Source organism: Agrilus planipennis, unplaced genomic scaffold, assembly GCF_000699045.2.
Source record: "Agrilus planipennis isolate EAB-ADULT unplaced genomic scaffold, Apla_2.0 scaffold133, whole genome shotgun sequence".
Classification (NCBI taxonomy): domain Eukaryota; kingdom Metazoa; phylum Arthropoda; class Insecta; order Coleoptera; family Buprestidae; genus Agrilus; species Agrilus planipennis.
In genome coordinates this window covers 750,707-772,534 of record NW_020439039.1, presented here as the reverse complement: position 1 = coordinate 772,534, position 21,828 = coordinate 750,707, and the positions used below count along the sequence as shown (strand labels likewise).

Below are 21,828 nucleotides of genomic sequence, written 5' to 3'. Positions count from 1 at the left end.
GTTTATTTTATAAGTTTTTATTTAATTACTGATTTTACTATTTACAAGTTGTCCTTAGTATGCCTTTGTATAGTAGATAAGTATTTTTATCACAAATGTCATATTCTGGCATTTATTTCTAATCACTAAAGATTTGTTTACGAATTGGCAGGTATTATTAAAAAATAAGGATCTCTTCCTTATTAACTTAATTTTCTAATTTAAATGTAAAATAACTCGGCATTTTTAAATAAAGATGAAGCTTTTAATACTTTAGGTACATTTGCCTTTCTAACCTTGCACTTTAAAATTAAAAACGAAGCTTTTCCTGTTTTATATTCATTTTGTTATAACCAGTGGCGAACCTAGGAGGTTTGCCGCCTAAATGTAGTAACTCAGTTTGTAAGATAGGGAGGGGTGTGTTTTGTATTTCCTGTGACGCATGACGTTTAGGATGTGCTGCATAAATTTTCAACGTAGAAAAATTCACAGTAATAAATAAATATTCATAAAATTTGCCTAGAACCAATTGGATAGTGTAAATGCAGATTGGTAGGACACCTTCTCAGGCATGAAGATCTAGTCAGACATATTAGAGACAGAAACGGATGTTAGGAGAGGTAGAGGTAGATCTAGATTAGATTACTGTTCGCAAATAGTTAAGGATGTAGGATGCTCTAGTTTTAGGGAAACGCGAAGACTAGCTCAGGATAAGAAAGAGTGGAGGTGCGTGTCCAGTCAGTCTTAGGACTGACGACCTTATGATGATGATGATGCATAACAAAAAACTTACCTAATAAAAATTGGTAATTAGGATCGTATTGGGATAGGTCGCTTGTCCTAATTTGTATTATTTATTGATTACTATATATAATATACTAAATTATTTCCTATTACCGTATAGTCCTCTTTACTTTTTCTTGTGAACAAGAATACATTAGTATGGCCGGGTACCCGGCACAGATAATGCTGGGTACTCGGTTGACCTTTACAAAAAGCTCTTTGTTAATTCCTTGAAAATGGTCGTTATATTAATTTTATAAAAGCGTTTTAATTTTTTATGATTCAGTGTGTATTCATGTCCATAACAGCCCATTAAAAATTAACCACGTACAATTAAATTTTTATTTATTGCCTTGTCGGACACGTTGACCATTTGAATTGTGCTTATACCAACCCATAATACAAACGGTATACACATACAATACCTAGACATATCTGTCGCAACTAGACAATTACTAAATAATTGCAAGCATTGTTACAATACCTAAATAACACTTTCATTGCGGAAGGAGTGATGTATAGCAATGAACTTCTCGCATTGTTACATCGTCCCGTATATAATACTCTCAAATAGTATTGCTATACGTAGCAAATCGTGCTCTATAGTTCTTTCATGAAATTACATATTACGCTTATATGAGCACATTAATATTAATGACGTGTCCACATCAAGAAAGCTATTAATTTATTAGTGTTATTGATAAAATAATGAGTGAAAATTAGTTTTGAAGCCCGTATGGGTGTTCATTGTTGAATTTTTCATACTTAAATTGCAAGAAATAGTGCTGATTGAAATTTTTCTGGGCACTAGGTGAAACATATTTAAATAAGTGAGTAAATAAATAAAAATGGTGCATCATAAGCTCTATGATAAATAATGTTTAGCGAGAGTTAATTTCAAATTATTTCTGTTAAATGAACAGGTTTAATTCAAATATTATAAAAAATTGGTTGGCTTAGTTAAATGATTATTTGCCGAATAAATAGATAAATCAAAAGAGGTCCAACAGCATGGCCCCCGCGTTTCACAAATCTAAATTTTTTATATTTTTATTTACGGTAATACGTGAAGCAACTTGTCCACCATATTAAAATCTCTATCCGTTAGTAATTACTTAAGAATACAAGGTAGAGCTTATCAGATAAGGAATAATCCAAATCTTATCCGTCGGGTGACAAAATCTTTAGACCCTCAATCTGAGGGTTACATTCGAACCAGTGGTGAACTTTTGAGCAATTTTTATAATTTTTTATTTTCAGACTCAATTTTTTTTGTTAGGTAATTGTTAATCATCATCATTATAAGGTCGTCAGTCCTAAGACTGGTTGAACACGCACCCCCACTCCTTCCTATCCTGAGCTAATCTTCGCATTTCCCTAAAACTAGAACAAACCCACATTCTTAACTATTTGCGAACAGTAATCTAATCCAGGTCTACCCCTCCTAACTCTCGTTTATGCCTCTAGTATGGCTTTGACTAGACCTTCATGCCTGAGAAGATATCCTACTAACCTATCCCTACTACTCCTTCCCGCCTAACTTATCTGACTTCCCAGATACCTAAAATCGGTCACTTTTTCTAATTTTTCGTCCCCTATCTTTATATTCGCTCTTTCCATACTTTCTTTTTCTTCCCTTGCATACCAGTATTTTTGTTTTACTTTTATTTATATTCATACAGAATTGTCAATAAAGTCTGATTAATATTTTGATCGTAAACATTTTATAAATTCTAAACAAAAACGAATCGGACCCATGTTAATATAACAATAAGAAAAAATGTTTGGAATTAACTCATTTTTCATTTGTCAATGTTTGGCATAAAATTGGTAAAACGCTCCACATAATAAAACTGCTCTGTTTTGGTTATTGAACCATTTTGTCTAAGAAACATTTATTCAAATCTAATTGTAATTTACATAAGAATAATAACTTAATTTTAATATTTTTCACTACCTATCTATCAGTGCTAAATTTAAATGTTCTTAGTACACACATTAGGATTACTAGCAATTATATGAACAATAACTTTATATTCTTGTGAGGTGAAGTGAAAGTTGACTATTATTTTTTAGACCAAACCCTTCAACTTGATTAATAGTCAAAGGTTTACGATGAGTCAGTCGTCTACGAGATCATCTTAACTTTCAATATAATAAAAAGCGTGGGATTAGCTGTTAGACCTTGTTTAGTTATCTTTAAAAAGGCAATTAATCTTGTCAATTTGTAAACTTTTTTTTTCGAAGAAAATGAGATTATATTTACATTCAAGTTGCACTAAATACAAATTTAATATTTCGTAGTAATAGGCTTTAATCCATTGTCATTTAATAGCATTAAGTTTTAGCTAGGTTTCAGATTTTCCTTTTAAGGTTTTATTAACTTTTTTGGTTTATTATTGTACTTCTTAGTAATAGCTTGATATTAAGTGCTTTGTTTGTGATGCCTAAAGACAATGTTAGATCTTGGTTAATCTTGTTTAAATTTCTACTGTTCATATGAAAAACCTTTTAACTAAAATTATAACTGGAAACGTTAGTTTCGAAATTTATTAGATACAGATATTTTATTTAAAGAATGGCCTTCCTGATGGACATACCAACTAAACAATTGCAACCAGATTGTTCTACAATTGTAACAGATGTTCGCTTGACATTGTTATTTATATGCACCTGAGTTTCCTGAATGCAATTGGCATAAGAAATCAAAGGAGAGGCTGTACTTGTAGTTTAAGAAACGCTTACACGTTCACCTGGGTGTACAAAGGCATCAACCGCAGGGCGGAATTTTTAACGGCGAAGATCATACTTTAAAGCAATTCACAGTTATGTACTTGAAGTAGACTTGATAAATACTCACTGCAATGTATGTATAAATAATCAATCAAAGAGATTCTAGTTCATTTTTTACATACGATTAGTCAAATAGGAAATTCTACTAAAAAGTTTTGTATACTGGCGCGCAACACAGAAACAGAAGGACCTACCGAACGAACTGTATGTCACGTCGTGAGTTATGATAGCTACAATTCTATTCCTATTTTCCTCCAGAAAACTGACATGTTGCGCTGAAGACCGTTAACAGATTCGTAGTTAGTTTTTACTTATTTTTACTTACAATCCCTGTGTTAAAGCGGTTAAAGCAAACGTTAATCCTACTGATATTTTTCGTTATTTAAAAGCGGTTCACGGTAATTAGACCCACGGTTAATGTGGTGGATGTTAAAATTTGGCTAATATAAAGCCATTATTAGTGTCGCAACAGATCTCTGCTTCTGCTTTCGCTATTACAGGAGTTCCGCATACATTTTTATACCCGCTTCTGCATCTGGTTCCTCATTTTTATAACGGAAGCTTATCGGAACTTAGAAAAATCTCATCTTTTTGAAAATAAATATATCGCAACAATAAAACTAGTCGTAAAAATTTATTATTTTTATCTGATGGCTGAACATGGCCTTTTTCAATACACAACTTAAATGGAATTACTCGTTACAAAGCTGCATGTTGTACAGGTGCTTTCGCCAGCTTTCAGCGACCCCTCTGTAACATTGTGAACATATTATATATGATTATAAAGTATTGGCTTCAATGCAGCATTATAACCGACAAAATTTTATTATTAATAATATTGTCCCTTAGCTTTGCTACAGTTTAGGGCAGGGGTCGGCAACCTTTTTTGGCCGCGGGTCAAAATCAACCAAAATGTATTAAAGAGACGTTTGAGTCAGAGATATTTTCGTATTAAAACAGCATTTTAGTAAATAATAAGATATATTTTATTAAGAAAATAATTACAACCATAGTTGAATAAACTTTATTTATAATCTTTCTCTACGATATCAATGGCCTGTTATACTGGATTCAAATTTGGTACATTCATAACTGCGACAAAATTTTTTTGGGAAAAATAAAAAAATGTGGATCACTCGAAATTACCAAATGGGTCACTCGGTGACCCACGGGTCATAGGTTGCCGAGCCCTGGTTTAGGGTCTAAATCTATTTCCTGGTATTTCGTATGTTGATATTTTCCAAATTTTATTCTCTTATTATTTTTCTAGTTTAATCTGAAAACGTCCACGACTTTCAACTCCCCTTAGCCAGTTCTAATAATTTCATTTCGAAAATGCTAATACGTTTATAGCGTTTATTTATTTTGTATAGCGCTTGCTATATGGTATGGTAAAATTTTAAGTTAAAAGTGCAATTTTGAAGTCAAAATGAAATTCTATTTGGGATAATTTGTTGATATTAACGGTGCAAGTTCTAAATTCAAAACTTGTAACAAAATATTCGCGAAAAGAGCGCATGACCACTGCATAAAAGAATCACCTAAAATCATTGCACTTCCGCTTCCACTTCCATTTCCGCTTCCGCAAAAGTTTACTATTTAAGATAAAACACTTCCGTTCTATTGCTAACCCTTACTGAAGCAAAACGTTCATCAAACAACCCCTGCCTACAGCTAACAAAAGACATCGCAAGAAAATGAACGGTTTGGTTCAAAACGATTAGTTTACCATCCGATTATGCATCAGTAATCATTTATAGGTACATATCTAAAGAACGAGTAAGCATCCAGAAAAGAAAGGAAGTAATAAATAAAAAAATAGAGAAAGAAAAAAATATTAGAAAACATATATGGACTACCTATACTGATAAATCATTTTGCATTCTACAACAAGAAATAATTACTGTTTTACCCGGGTTCTGTATAATTTAAATATCTGTTAATTAAATGTACAATTTACTTCTCATTTTAATCTCTCCCTACCTCCTTGATAAGATTTCGTAAGATGTGGTTGGGACTCCCCACGCTTTACCTGAAATATAATAATGTATATCCTTTGATTGCAGAGGTTGACGTGATATTTTCAATAGACACCCTCCTCTCTCCATTTAAATGAGATTTGATGAGATTTTTCTGAATCCATCTCCCCTATTTTGAAATCACATGATTATTAGATGTCTTACAAACTTATTAGCCGGCCCTTATAAGTATGTGAGTACCATTTTGTGTTAAGAAAAGTTTAAGTAAGGACAACTTCCTGAATACTGGTGTTGAGAAGCCTGTTATCTACCTAATGAAATTCCATTATTCATGTCGAAGCAAACACAAAAATCCTTCTTCATTCTTCACACACATAAATATGGATGTATATTAAATCTGCGCGCCTGCAAACGCTTTAGACGAAATTTAAAGCACATTTGCTTACATTTACGCCTACCTTCTATTCCAAAAAAGGCAATTCCATATAAGTTGTGAAAACATACCTTAAGTACACATAACAAAGTGGGCAGTCAGTCATTTGAATAAGTAATGAGCGATTCAAGATTCTTATATAATACAGTTTTACTTTTCGAAATCGTTAATTATTAAATAAGTTCTCTTAAATGTTTCCCACTAAATTAAATTCTTTTAAACCTTATTTTAATCTATCTTTATAACATATCTATATATATGGGTATTCAAAGTATCCAACCATCCCTTCTAGGTATTAAAACAATCCACTTCGTCACTGCTGCTTTTTTGAAAGAATTGCCACAGTATGCTCGATATAATTATCACGCCATTATTAGATATATTACTATTACAATTTCAGCAGTGGAGGCTTTTAAGGCTGAAGGACACATTATTAGTCATATATTGATACAGAGCAATAACCATAAAATATTTATTAAGTACTTTAAGAACTACAAGTCTATAGCCAAGCAAATACCTATTATGCATAATCTATGAGGTTTCTAAAATCAATTACATTATCCATTATAAAATAAAGCAATTTTAATTTGGTGTGAGTGATATGAATCAATCGGGATCGTTCATTAAAAATTTTTGTAATGGTAAGTCCAATAATTAATTTTGTCTATTTTTTTAAAATGTACACAGACGTAGTAGTTTGGTTGTTCGAATTTTAATATGTCCAATTATCGATTTGTACCATTCCACACACAAAGTAATCTACATACCAGAACCAACAATGAACCAGTTTTGTAACGGGATTTTTAATTTTGAACAAATGATATTCGATATTGAAGTCTTACTCTCATTTCTCTGTTTAAAACAACAATCAACTATCATAGTGATAACGAATCTTTCTTATTAATAAGTGAACTTATATATACGAATATACCGAAGCCTGCCTGAACGAAGTAATATCCAGTAGCAAATGTACCTTCCGGCTTCGACCATTATCGTTCATTGCAAAAATAAAAATTGTTGTTAAGTGGATACCTGCAATGAATATTCAATATGAAGGCATATTCGTGGTAGTATTAGAACAATGGTCTGCCATCGTGGAAGACATGGATCTGATAAAATACCAGCGCAAAGGCGGCTGCTAGCTACTGGTTACAACGGCGCTGTAATCGACTACCAGTAGTCTTTCTTCCGGTTACCTCTACCATCAGAGAAAGTCAATAATTTCAACGAGACTCGCCACATAATCGGATAATCTCAAAAGTAGATAATAGGGTACATTCTGATCTTCAATGTAATCGAAGCATGTATCAAAGGACATACATTGTATACAGGAGGCCTAATAAATGTCTCCTCCTACAGATCCATTAAAAAGGTTGCAAAAGAAATTACGGTTTTTGTTCTTTTGTGTAGTTCAGGTGTTCATTTCTAGTTTCCTTCTTTTTATTATTAATGCATAAAGCCTGTTGCCGTCAGCTTGCTTCTTTTATATCCAAATAAATCAACCAACGCAACGGTGGAAAGCAATAAGTTTTGAGAAGCTTTAGCAACGGCATTATGAAAGAATCCCGGTGGTTACTTACCTATTTGAGAAGTTGCTTGATGTTTAGGTACGGCACTTTTTTACATATGAATTGCTCTTGAACAAAACAAACGGTACCTACTAGTAAAATTGCAATATAACCACGCCAACACTTGTCCATAAATAATAACATAGTATAATGCCTTTGTGTGCTTCGAATCGCGTACGTTTTCAAGAATGCAAAGTAAACAAAGCTTACACAGATACTGTAAGTTGTCAAGATTTACTGCTTTGCCTATAAATAATCCATCTGAATCTCTCAATACTTATTAAATTTTATTGATTACGATATTGTCATTGCTTTTGTATCATCATCATCAGACTGGTTGGACACGTACCTCCACTCCTTCCTATCCTGAGCTAATCTTCGCATTTCCCTAACACTAAAACATGCTACATCCTTAACTATTTGCGAACAGTAATCTAATCTACGTCCACCCCTTCTCCTCTTAACTCCTGTTTCTGTTTCTAATATGTCTCTGACTAGACTTTCATGTCTGAGAAGGTATCCTACCAACCTATCTGTCCTATTTTTTATTAACTACCACAGAGTCCTCTGTTCTCTTATTCTGTTGTAATATTTGCCCTTATGGGGTGTAATTTCATTTCTTTAAATTAGTTGCTGCATTGGACGCATAATAATATGATAAAGAAGAGTCAGTATGATTTCGTAAATAGTTTATATTAATTAAACAAATCCCTATCAGTCGCTGTGAGCTTGAAACTATTAGCATCATTGCTTCGAGTGGTCTAAATTCACTTTTGTGAACAATACTATGACGTAGTGTCGGCCATCATTCTTTTCTAATTGTTGCTGTTATCAGCCATCATTCTTTTTCAATTGTTGTCGTATTGTCACTGATGTCGGCCATCGTTCTTTTCTAATTGTTGCTGTTGTCGGCCATCATTTTTTTCTAATTGTTGCTGTTGTCGGCCATCATTTTTTTCTAATTGTTGCTGTTGTCGGCCATCATTCTTTTTCAATTGTTGTCGAATTGTCACTGATATCGGCAATTGTGGTTTTTTAATAGATGTAATAGTAATCAATGATTAAAATTTAAAGGAATTGTTTGTAAATAGGTATGCAACACATCGTACACTTTAGCATAAGAAATTACTGATACTAACTTTCATTTACGTAATACTACTTTGCCCTGTGCTGACAGCACTCATATTTTTTTTATACAATATTATTCGGGAATCCGAACCTCCTTAAATATTTCTCGGAAAACATATCGGATCTAATTTTTTCTGTTGGTAATTGATACTCTTAATTAGGTGTCGCATTCAGGGTCGGATCTTTCCTTAATGCTGCTATACTTTCAGAATACTTTTTGACTTTCCGTTATAAAAATTACTAATTTTTCAAAATTGGGAAGTTATTGATTTCGAGTATTCATTAGATCTAGACGTTTTAAAATCATAGCTAAAGCTCAAAAGCTACGCTAATCAGTTGATCCGTTCGAGAATATTGTTGACGAAAAGTTTTTTGAATCGCGTGCAGTAAATCGTGTCGTTATCGCACTGTGTGAAAGTGGCCTAAAGTTCGCACTGTTTGCAGCATGTCGCACAAGTTAACTCACTTGCATCGTAGNTTCATTATTGTTGGTCTTTGAATATTTTTGAAGTTTCTCTTTTTATAATTAGTGATTACCAAATAATGTCATTTGTAATTGCCGATAATATAGTATTGGTAAAATTCGAGAAGAAAGTTACGTTAGTTGTCGAATGATGCAATGTATACGTACATTTCCAGAATTGTATAGGTATAGGTAACATTAAGCATTTCCATCTGCAAAGTGTACGTTTTGTTCAATAAATTAATACAGCGACACAACCTACATAACATTGGGTTATTTCTGTGCAGTAATTGACTCGGTCGTTCAATGAGCATTTCGAAATCTGTCTTGTAACACCTTTGACCAGCAAATGTATAATTCATAAGCATTTTATAGTTTAGCAATTCCGCAATGTTGTAGTTATGTGAGAATATTCACCGAGCAAAACTACATTAAAGTCCTTATAAAGTTTTATCAATTGGACGTTTTAAATTGAATTCGTAACGAAATGGATTCTGTATTTGTAATCTATGAAGACTACTTAATGTGCCTGTACATCAGAATACTTGTACGAAAATAATGCAAAGAAGGAATTAACGTTACAGATATTTATGTCACGGGTTCAAATCAGGAATATTAAAAATTAAAGCCATCGTAATAAAATTTGTTTCGATCTTAGTCTTGATGTTACATTACGATTAGTTGTAGAAGAAAGTGCAGTTTATTCAGAGACACAAGTTGGTAGCATTCATCCAGAGCAGCACTGACTCACTAACAGCTATGGGATTCTCCGGCCAAAGCACTTACATCCAGGCTAGAAAATTTATTTAAAAAGATATAAGGGATTTCCAGTAGTTATTGAATGACATTATTATGTATTATTATATACATATTATATACAAATCGAATAATTCCAATTTGAATACTGCATTCTAGAGATGGGGATTTCGAATTATGGTTTAGGGTAATAAACACAAAATAAAGTTTAAATTACATTTTACAAATGTATCTTCTTTTTTTTGTTGAGATACTATTATAAAAATTAGTTGATAAAGAGAACAAATGTCCTAATCGCAAAGGCTTTGTAAAAAGAAAACTCCGCAAACTCTAAAAAGATTTAATGAAAAAAGAACTCGTTATACACTGTTCGCAAGTCTTCACAAGTCCTTTCTTCGACTGCCTGTGTACTTGGTGCGACCGATTTCTCCTTACAGAAAACAACTTGAAAACTACCCTTACAATCTAGCAAAAGAAAACTTCTAACTTTAACTCTATGACTTAACTTACTTGAATTTTCTTAGGATTACGGACACATACACACAAATGCTCAATATTCCTACTCTAACTTCTTAATAATAACTTAATTAAAATACATGATTATCGATTTTGATACGATAAATATGGGTAGATATAGTTAACATTCACAAAATAAAAGTATGTTTACAATACTTAATTAAAATACAACTGCTTATGGTACAAATGATTTTTTTATTACCTGAACAGCATGATTGTTCGTGTGCCGAATTTGAATGTATTGACACTTGTACAATTTCGTTGGGGTTGTGAACGTAAGCAATGGGAGCTGTCCATGCAGCTTCTAGTCCTTCTTCGACGACGAACTATTTTTTTTGCAGCAACAATTCACGAAAATCTGTATCTAGATAAATTGTTGATCATTTATGCTTTGCGATACCATAATTTCTGAAATTTTGTATCTCCCTGGACACTCTTAACGAAATACGTGACGCACTTCTATTAAATAGTTGCAATCTTGGTATCTATGCGATGATAATGAGATATCCACCGATGTATCTCAGGATCGTAGCTGGAGTAGAATTTTCAATTAAGCGGTCAGCTACAAGTAACAAGTTATATTATCAATAGTAACATACCGCAACATTGCAAAAAAAAAAATAATATTCTAAAATAACATTAACGGAATAACGACCCATCACTAATTTTCTGACACGTTTAGTTTTGCTTATCAGCCCAACATAGGGCTGCCATCACCGAAACTGCCGACGCCGGATAAACACGGCAAAAATCCCGGACATTTGGGTGAAATATGGTTTTTTCTCGGACACCTCTGAAACAATAGTTTTTGCAACAAAAATAAAAACATCGTATAATTTTTTAATTTTTATTCATTTCTACAGTTTGTAATTGAAGGCGAATTAAGTACGTATGTAACCGCAACAAATAATAGACATTTTTAATATAATTAAACAAGAAAAATAATTAGAAACGCTCTTTTTTGGCATTAATCAAAATATTATATGATACTACTAACAACTAACTAACTATAATACTCTATAATTTTAAAATAAACCCGCCAAAGATATTTTCAGTCATCTAGTGAGGTAGCCAAATCCTTATAATATTTGTAAAGTAAAAGTACTTAGGTAACTGCTAAAACTTTTAATTTTAACTTATTTTGCTATACTTCAGTCTTCCCAATTTTCGCTAAAATATTTTTCTTTTCCAACGAGAGTTTGCAAAAGTCGGAACAACTCAGGTCCTTGAAATTATACTTGATTTTGATCAGAGAAGAAACCGGGAGTTTCTTTCTTTCATCTATTGCTGCGTGACTAGCGAAAACACTCTCTACGTTCAATGAATTCATCGCTTATCTATTAAAAAATTGGATTTCCCCTAACAAAAGTGTCCAAGTTACACCCGGACGTGAGTTACACCCGGACACTTTTTAAAAACCCCTGCCGGACGGCCCCCGGACACCCTTCAAACTAGGACGGACGGATGGCAACCCTAGCCCAACATATATTTTTAATCAGCATGACGACTAGTACAATATACCAAAATTTCAAGAAAATCGGAGAAGTGTACGCTAATACGAATTATTACCGAATAAAAGTAGATGGTTGAAGTTACATAAGAAAAATTGGAAAATAGATTTAAGAATGTTCACGGTCGTGGCGTAGTGGGTAGTAACATACGTGTACTACTACTACTACATACGTACGTAGTGCGATCGTACCTACCATGGCTTGATGGTGTCGGCAGTAACGTAGTGTATATAGTGTACATACAGCAGGACGAAGATTTGTGATAAAAAGCCGTCGCGGTGGGTGTCTGACTGTCCCGGTATGTAACCACCGCACGCTAAACAACTCGCCCAAAAAGGACTTCGGCTTTTCGACCGGTTACAACAACTTACGGAAAGAACAAGAGAACCAATGCATAAGGTCAAATCGCTTCAGTTTCTCAGTTAGTACACTTTAAAGTACCAAGCCTTATGAGATCCGATCGAATCTATATTCTACACCATGTAGAAGAATGGTCAATAAAAAGGACATTGAACGGTTGAAAGACATTGCAGTTAAATATATCAGTACATGCTACATTTGATATCTTAAGGGCGGTTGAAAGATGCTAGGAAACTTGGTTACATTACTTTGGACTTTGCAACTCTGCTCCGGTACCCATCAGGTACTTCATGGAACTTAAATCTTTAACGTCACTTCTTAGTATTGCTTTGCTTTTTACTAGCAACGTTGTTCGATAGATACAATCGTAAGTCCTAACGTAGATAACAACAGAAGGTAAAAATCAGCCTACTAGATTCTACTTAATGTTAGATGTAGACTATATTTCGCGACTCCATCAGATACAGGAACAAAGAACGAATCAAATTAATCTCTCGAAGTATAGCACTAAAGTTTTACTCAGGTGCCGAGTACGGACGGATGCCGAAAATACGATGATTATTTTAACTTTGTTTCATGTAAAATCGTTTCTGGTCGGATGCCGAACTTGATTATTCGACACCTGAAGACAAATCGGAAAACGGCCACTGTCCAAAACTTGTAGCCTCAAGGCATTGTGACCACGGAAATGCAAAGCATATTCCCACAGTTATTCTTGTAATACTTTTTAATTTTCCTATCGGCAGAATTATTTTTCAATATAAATAGTTATATAAATTAGAAAGAAGCATAGCAACCTACACTAACCATAACCTAACCTTCAAGAGGTGTATAAAACTAAAAGCAAAAATTAATTTACGCACCCTTTATATGTTAAGATACAGTTAAGAAAAACAAAAGTTTCACTGCCCATGAAATATATAAATTCAATGTACAATTCAAACGAAAATCACTCGAGGATAATATGGTAGATGCACCTATGTAGTGATGGTAATTAATAATGTATCATAATTCTGTTAAACTTTTATTGAATTAAACAAGAATGTATATTACGTATGAGCTACCTGAAATTGTAATTACTTGCCTTATTTTGAAATAAACAATTAAGCAGAATAGTGCCCGTTAATTGTGAAAGAGCATTCCTCCTTGTTAGCCAGTTGGATGTTGTCAAGTGCTTTATCTGAACTTTAAAAATAAGAGCTACCTCATTATCTCGTTCGTTATTCTCAAAAATGTAAATGTTTGTTGTCAAGGGAATGGTTTACGTAGCGAATTTTAGCCCATCGGCAAGTCTGAAGCCATTTATTGTATGCAAACCGCTGACAATATATCATCGATTTTTAATTGCTCTGTGGAGATTAATCAATAAATACCGGTGTAAGCATAAAATATAATGAATGCTTGTCGTCTTGACGTGAAAATTACACAGTGTTCGTTAAAGTAGGAAAAGTTAAAGCTTGATAGAGATAGTGAGTTTTGCACGATTTCTGTGACAGGTTTATATGGCAAACCGATGATACTAATGCTCAATGCATCTGCGATATCTTTCAGTCACGATCAGCTTTCAATACAGTTGTAAATATACAAATTTATTCGATAAATAATAAATTTATGTATAACCAGCGCTTTATATCTTATGTGGAAACAATATCGTACCTAGTGTAAAAAATATACTTAGTGGTACAAATTAATTTCAGCAGTTTAGGAAAAATGCCTAAATTCAAAACTCAAACGTAAAAAAGGAGTAATCATACAAAGACTTGAAATAGGTCTTTCTAATCTAACTCATATCATCATGATAATGTCGTCAGTGCAGAAACTAGTTAGATACGAACTCCACTCTTTCCGATCCTGAGCTAATCTTCGTATTTCCTTAAAACTAGAGCAACCCACATTTGTGAACAGTAATCTTATCTAGGTCTACCTCTACTCCTCCTAATTCCCGTTCCTGCCTCTAATATGTCTCTGACAGACCTTCATGCTTGAGAAGGTGTCCTACCAACCTATCTCGCCTATTTCTTATTATTGACTTCCACAGAGTCCTCTGTTCTCCTATTCTTTCTAGTACCTCCTCATTTCTAACCTTCTCTATCCACGATATCCTCATCATTCGACGGTAATAAGTGACTTCTTTCTATTGAAGGCGACTCGACCCTGGTCTATCTTCTGATTTATATCCCTACTACTCCTTCCGTTCTGACTTATCTGACTTCCTAGATAACTAAAATCAGACACTTCTTCTAATTTTTCGTCTCCTATCTTTATATTCGTCCTTTCCCTACTTTTTCTTCCGTTGCATACCAGTATTTTGTTTTACTTTTATTTATTTTCATACAGTATTGTTTTGTCAGTGCCGCATCCAATTTATTTAAAGCTATCCCTAACTCCTCCTTACTATTAGATGCTAATACTGCTATATCATCTGCAAATCTAAGCATGCTAATCTTTTGCCCCTGTATGTCTACCCCTACAGTGGTACTGTCTTTTATGATGTTGTTGATTTAAAAATTATTTTACAATAGTGTTCAATTGAAAGGGTTGAACCCTCCCCTACACTGAATAAAGGTCAACTAGAACCATGAAGCATCAGAAAACTTTTGGTTTATTGTATCTCACAAGAGAATATTTATTTGTTTGTTACCTATAGGAAGAAGTTGAGCTTCGTGTCCAGTCGATCAATTACAGTAAACACCCGTGGATATTCTCAATTTCAATTTCTTTTTATAAATAATTATAAATATTTTTTGAACATATCTTCGTATTACAGTTTAATAAAGAGAACGAATATCTTTAAATGAGTAGAGGAAAGAAATGTACTTTTCTATTCTCAAAGCTCAGGTAGGTATTTCTAATTGCAAGAAATTTGTTAATATTTGTAATTAGTAATCTTTGATAATAGGTATTTAGGATTCTTCAAATTAAAGTGTTCCATGAACAAACAGAATTTCATTACTCCCACCGTCATGTCCCATGTAAATTCATGATAAGTATGACAACTTCGAGCCAACTTTCAACCTATACTAAGAAGAACAATAATAATTATAATTCATGACTTCGAATCTGTATACGTACCAAACAAGGATTGCGTTGTTAAACGAACGTGTTACTTTCTCACTTTTGTTTTCGATTTAAAAATTCGTTTTGCGGAAGTGCAAATGAAATATCACTAGCTACGTTATCCATTATGGAAACTTATTTGCATCTTCACTTTCACAATCTGAAAATTTTGTGTGGGCTTTATTGATTAACCTAATTTCCAAATCGGACTTTATACATCTGTAACATTAACACAATAAAAGCTTATAACACTTCGAAACATTATGAATTCATTAGGATGTAGAACCATTGTACTAAAATTTACGAATATTTGTAACAATTAGACAATGCCTGCAGGGAAATTTAATATCTTACCAGCTGTTATACCACAAACTCCCATTTTACATCTTTTAGGATAGTATTTTGAAAAACCACTTTATTTAGTGGATTAAACAAAATAAATTGTAGGTAACCCTTTTTTTTCCATACAAAATCCTTGAAACCGCATCAAAAAAGATTGAAGTGTGAAGGTTTAGAGAAATTAAAATTTGTGATTGTATGTATTTTTGGATAAAAAATGTGAAAACTATAAAAATAGTGTTTTCGTCGAAAAAATTAAACAAAAAATAGATCTCGACACCTATGGGGTCCAAAACTATATATCTTTAGGAACCAACTAGCGCTTCAGTATTTTTTACATTTTCCACTTTCTATATCTCAGATTTTAAGTGTTATAATAATGACCATTAAAAGTGTTTTAATAAAATAACGATATACTAAACATTTAATTAATTTTCGTTATGACATTATGAAGTGTACCATATCATTGAGAGGGATATTGTGAAGTTATTGTTTTTATTTGTATATATATTACCTATATATATATATCATTTTCATCATAACTGAAACAAATCATAGAAACAAAATTTAATTTTATTTCCTCGTACCATAAATCAATTTTAAATCTATCTGTTAAACTTTCTTCTAAATCTTATTTTGCAGGAAATATACATATATTATGTATATTATCATACCTTTTGCAGGTATGCATGTCTCTTTGGGAGACAAATTTAATACCTAATTCTTACAATAAGTAAGTACAATACATATTGGTTTCCTTAAATTGTTTTAAAAATCGGAACTAATACACTACGGTGCCTATGCTTCCTGCATTACAACAAAATCCATTAAAAATCACTCAAACATCTACTCAAGGGTCTTTGAACTAGCATGTTTGAACAAAAACTAGCTTCATTCTACGAAAAACCGCAAACACTACGAGAACAACCCAGTTTAAATAAAACCGAATTCCTATAATTACTCGATTTCGCAGTCAATTTTGTTTAGCCACGTCAAGAAACAGTTCATAGCGGTATTTTAATTATCAAAACTTTTTCTAGATATGTTTATCTAAAGTACATTTTGCTGCATTTATTATTATTAGTATTCTTTTAAGAGAAGAGATATTTTCAAAGAGTAGAATATAAATGTAAGGTAAACAGTGTTAGCAAATACATAGTTATTAGTGTTAGAAATAGCTACGTGTGTAAATATTTGAAATTGCAACGACTATAGGTATAATTTATTTTAGAAAAACATCTTCCGCCTTTTTAGCATAATGGGTTTTATTAATTCCATAACTAACAATTCAGAGATTCTGTTGAATTATTTGACATTAACTCTTTTCACTAATTCAAGATTATCAGTAAAAAGTTCACTCCAAAACGAAATGCTGAATATTCTAAGCCATCGATGGTCCAAAATATTTGACCGTCGTTGAACACATCATTATAACCTCCACCTTTACCAATGTGCCATACTCAACTTCTTATGTATTTAAAACAAAATATACTGTATTGCCTCCCATTTACCTATTTTAAATTAGAGTCAAGCCTTTTAGTATGTTATAATTTAGAGACATGTATATGCTTAATAAATAATTATCTAATAATTTTTACATTACAAATTTGTACCTTAAACTGCATAAAATAAAAGCACGCTTACTCGATTTAGAACAGTAATCGAAATGTAAGTGAGTTATTAATCTTCCTTATTTCTGTTGGCCAAAAATCAATTGAATAATATATAGTATCTAATATTAAAAAATAATATAGTACACCAATTAAAGATAATACAGTTATTTATTAGTTAGTTACGTTAAAAAGCTAACCACCAAAGAAATTTCAAACGTCGATTTTGTTAAAATAACAGGAAACCGTTTCAGAATTAAGTCATAACAGAAAAACAACCATGAGAAATACCTACTCATGATTCTGCTTTTTGTGTGATTATTATGTGACTGTAAAACTTTCTATTAACAAAGTTTACTTTAATTCTACTTCTGAAGAGAGCGACATGACCCTTAAGCATTTTAATGAGACATCATGTCGTGGCAATTTTTTAAAGTTGGGCACCTATCAAAACTGTAGCTTAAGACTGTAACATTTGTATTTGGGCTTGTAATCACCATTATCTGTTTTTTATATACCTCAATCAAGAGGATTTTATAGAAAATAATAGACCAAAACACTAGGTGATTGCAGTGTCTAGGAGAAGGCGAGGCATTCAAAACATGAAAATGTAAAAATTTTACAAAGCAATTTAACAAGAAGCTTGGGTAGAACTGTTTAATAAATATACGAGTTAGAGACTGAAGATAGTGTTAAATGCGGAATGTGTTGAATCAAATATAACATCCTTTACTAAAATTGTTTGTGTTAATTTTTCTGTTGAAATACTTGTTCAAACGAATGTCAAGTACAAGTAGTCTTTTGGACAACCTGTCATTTATTCCATAATTTAACTATTCCTCAAGTTGTCTAGTGGCGATTGCGATGTCTAGGAGAAGGCGAGGTATACAAAACATCCCTAATACGAAAATGTTTTATGATAGTTCAATACGCTTTTACGTAGTTAACCAGTTTGGGCAGAATTGTTTAATAAATACTGCTAGTGTCAAAAGAGGAAAAAATAGGAAAGAGCGAATATAAAGATAGGAGACGAAAAATTAGGAGATGTGGCTAAGTTTAGGTATGTATTAGGAAGTTAGATAAGTCAGGACGGAAGGATTAGTAGGAGGGATATAAAGCAGAGGATAACGCAGGATCGAGTCGCCTTCGATAAAAAGAAGTCACTTCCCTACTCGCGAACGATTAATTTAGAAATTCGAAAAAGATTGTTAAAGGTGTATGTTTGGAGCGCGGCGCTATACGAGTACGAAACATGGACGATGGACGCGGCGGAAAAGAAAAGGTTAGAAGCGTTCGAAATGTGGTATTATAGGTGAATGATGAGGATACTGTGAATAGAGAAGGTTAAAAACGAAGAGGTATTAGAAAGAATATAAAAACAGAGGACTCTATGGAAGTCAACAAGAAATAGGCGAGATAAGTTGGTAGGAACCTTCTCAGGCATGAAGGTCTAGTCAGAGACGTATTAGAGGCGGAAACGGGAATTAGGAAGGGTAGAGGTAGACTTACATTAAATTATTGTTCCCAAATAGTTAACGATGTTGGTTGTTCTAGTTTTAGGGAAATGCCAAGATTAGCTCAGGATAGGAAGGAGTGGAAGTGCGTGTTCAACCACCTTAGGACTGACGACCTTATGATGATGAGTGTCAAGTTAGTAGGCACTGATAGTAAGTGTAAAGAAGATACTGTCAAGTGCGGAACGTGTTGAATCAAATATTTAACATCATTTACTTAAACTGTTTGTATTAATTTTTCTGTTGAAATACTTGTTCAAACGAATGTCAAGTACAAAAGTGCCTTCGTTTGTTTCCTTGAAACAAAATGTTTAATTTTGTTATTCCCTAATAGGATTATGCAATTGCGCTATATTGGACTACCTGTCAATTATTCCATAATCGTCCTCAAGTTGTCCAGTAATGTAAACTTAATCATACAGTTAAGCACAATCTAGACCTTAAACGGCAAATATTACCCTGAAGCAACAATTATGTAAAATAATTGATGAATTACACGTAATAGGTATATGTTTACGTGTGCAATTATCTTTTAATATTAAAATGAATTTGTCTGTTATTACTAGTGCAAGTATCTTTGTTATGTCTATCCTGTTAAATATGTATAAAATATTTCGGATATCGCATACTTAGGTATAAACATGCTTTTTTATTCACTTCATGATTAGTTTTAAATTGAAAAGGTGCGCAATATATCGTACAAACAGCATCTTATATCATGGAATCACATCTTTGAAATTTTTAATTGAAAATCTAGACGGTTAATCGATGTCAACAACAGAATGTTAATCATTTTACGGAAGTTTAGTCCGTATTTATCTAAGGATCAAAAATCTGGTTATTCATAATTAATCATTTATGAATTAATTTGTCAAGTAGCACGATGTTTGCGGTATTTACCTACAACAAACTTCACTTGTTTTGTCAGTGGTCAGACGTGAAACTATGACACGTGCCAGGAATGAAAATGTTCTATAGCATATTATTATATATTCTTTGTTTACTTAAGGTAAAAACATAATAAAAAAATGGAGGAACTAAAATAATAAATGTTCTATATTTTGAGGAAAAGTTAATTCGTTTGTATGCACCCCGGCGAATATCTAATACATGACAAATGTATAACTAAAACTCGTTGAATTACCTCCATAAGTGTCTCATTCTTTTACAAATTATCTTAAACTGTGTTTAGTGCTAATAATTGTCTATATTTTTTACAATTATTTTAATTCAAAAACTTTTCCATTTAGTTTGATCTAGGGTTATTATTTACTTTATTTACATTTCAAATTTCTTTGGTCAGTTCAACTTCAAACATTTGTTCAAACATTTTAAGTCATAAATTCCTTTGCTTTATTATTTGGTTTTATAATATTTTAGAATAATTTCATTGTCATACAGACAAAATGTACGTTATGAATTCAATAATTCCTGGTAGCATAAATGAGGTTTTTCTATCACTAGTACCTGGCTTTGTTAGCTCATTCATACCTGTTTTCAGAACTTTTCTATATTTGGTTGTACTCAACACCCTCTTGTATATGACGGAAATTCCTATATTTATCCACCACCATAATATCTTTCATTTAGACTCCACCCCTTTTTTAGTTCTCTAGTTTTTAAGTAAATTTAATTTTGTTACTTAGTATGTAAGAAACCTTCTTATTAAACACATCAACCCAATTTCGCTACTAGTTTTATTTAAAACATTCTAGTAGAACGGGAGTTCAGTAACGCAACTTCCGAGTGGTCTCCGGATAATTTTTTATCTTACTACTGCACAAAACAAACTGTTTAACATAAAGCTTCATATGTCAACCACAATACAACTTCTGTTATTTTAAATTTTTCGATAATAGAAAAAAAAACAATTCAAAACAGAAAGGATAGTAAATGCTTTCCCATTTTTTTTTATATAATTGTATCGAATTATTGAAAAAATATTGTACATACTTGAAGATGTCTTTTTTTATTGATTTTGAATTTAATAGCAAAATTGATGTACAATAATTTACACGGTACAACGAATTTCTCGAACAATTTAGAAAGTATATACCTAAACAGTATTTTTATTATTTATGCTCCTATCAACTTATGCACTCGTTGCATTAAGAACAGTTGCCCTTAATCGTAAATGATTACCGTACACTTATGTAATCAGGTATTTGAACTTTCACATAGCACAACCTCGGTTAGCATACCAAATTTTACTCACTCCAGTGGGTCAGAAGCAGCATATAAATGATAGTGATTTATAAGTGTGCTTTTTCTCAAACTAGTAGCATTTTGTTTTAATGATTTCGGTTATGTACTGACCATGCGCAAGTTTGCAAGAAGAAACAATAAATTTTTTCCTTCTTTGATTACATATGGACATATATTATGTGCACTATCGTAGTCGCATTAAGGTAGTTCTGAAATCATCTTTAGATTATCATCGAGAGATACACTGAAAATCGAACATACTTTTGAAGAGGGGCTCTTTATTATTACATAAATACCCCAATTCTGTATTTATAGCAGTTTATACCTTCTTCCTATCTTGTAACAATCTTCGCATATCTCGAAAATTTCATCATTATAGTTAGTCTACGTTTACGTCTACCTCTGCCCCTTTCAACTTCTGTTTCTGCTTGTATCTCTAACTAGTCTGAGAAGATGTCTACCAACCCATTTCCACTATTTCTTATTGGCTTCGATAACGCCTTTTATTCTCCTCATTTTTTAACCTTCTCTACCTACGGTATTTTTGGTGGTGTCCAGATAGATGCGGAACCGACAAAAAGCGGAACCGGCTAAAATGCGGAACCATCCGTTTCTACCCCTAATTATTTCTCAGGTATTAGAAATAATAGGAGAACAGAGGACTCTATGGAAGTCAATAAGAAATAGGCGAGATAGGTTGGTAGGACACCTTCTCAGGCATGAAGGTCTAGTCAGAGACATTTTAGAGGCAGAAACAAAAGTTAGGAGGGGTAGAGGTAGACCTAGATTAGATTACTGTTCGCAAATAGTTAAGGATGTGGGCTGTTCTAGTTT

The 21,828-nt window shown here is 32.6% G+C and overlaps 1 protein-coding gene across 1 annotated transcript in view; it reads left to right on the top strand.

Moving 5' to 3' along the window:
* Window positions 1-7,048: 7,048 nt before the first annotated feature.
* The window catches only part of LOC108738816 (probable serine/threonine-protein kinase DDB_G0282963), a 25,854-nt gene continuing 11,074 nt past the window's right edge, over window positions 7,049-21,828 (top strand). Inside the window, exon 1 of the mRNA XM_025976713.1 lies at window positions 7,049-7,129. Coding sequence (XP_025832498.1) covers window positions 7,049-7,129 — 81 coding nt within the window. The remainder of the gene's footprint in view (window positions 7,130-21,828) is intronic.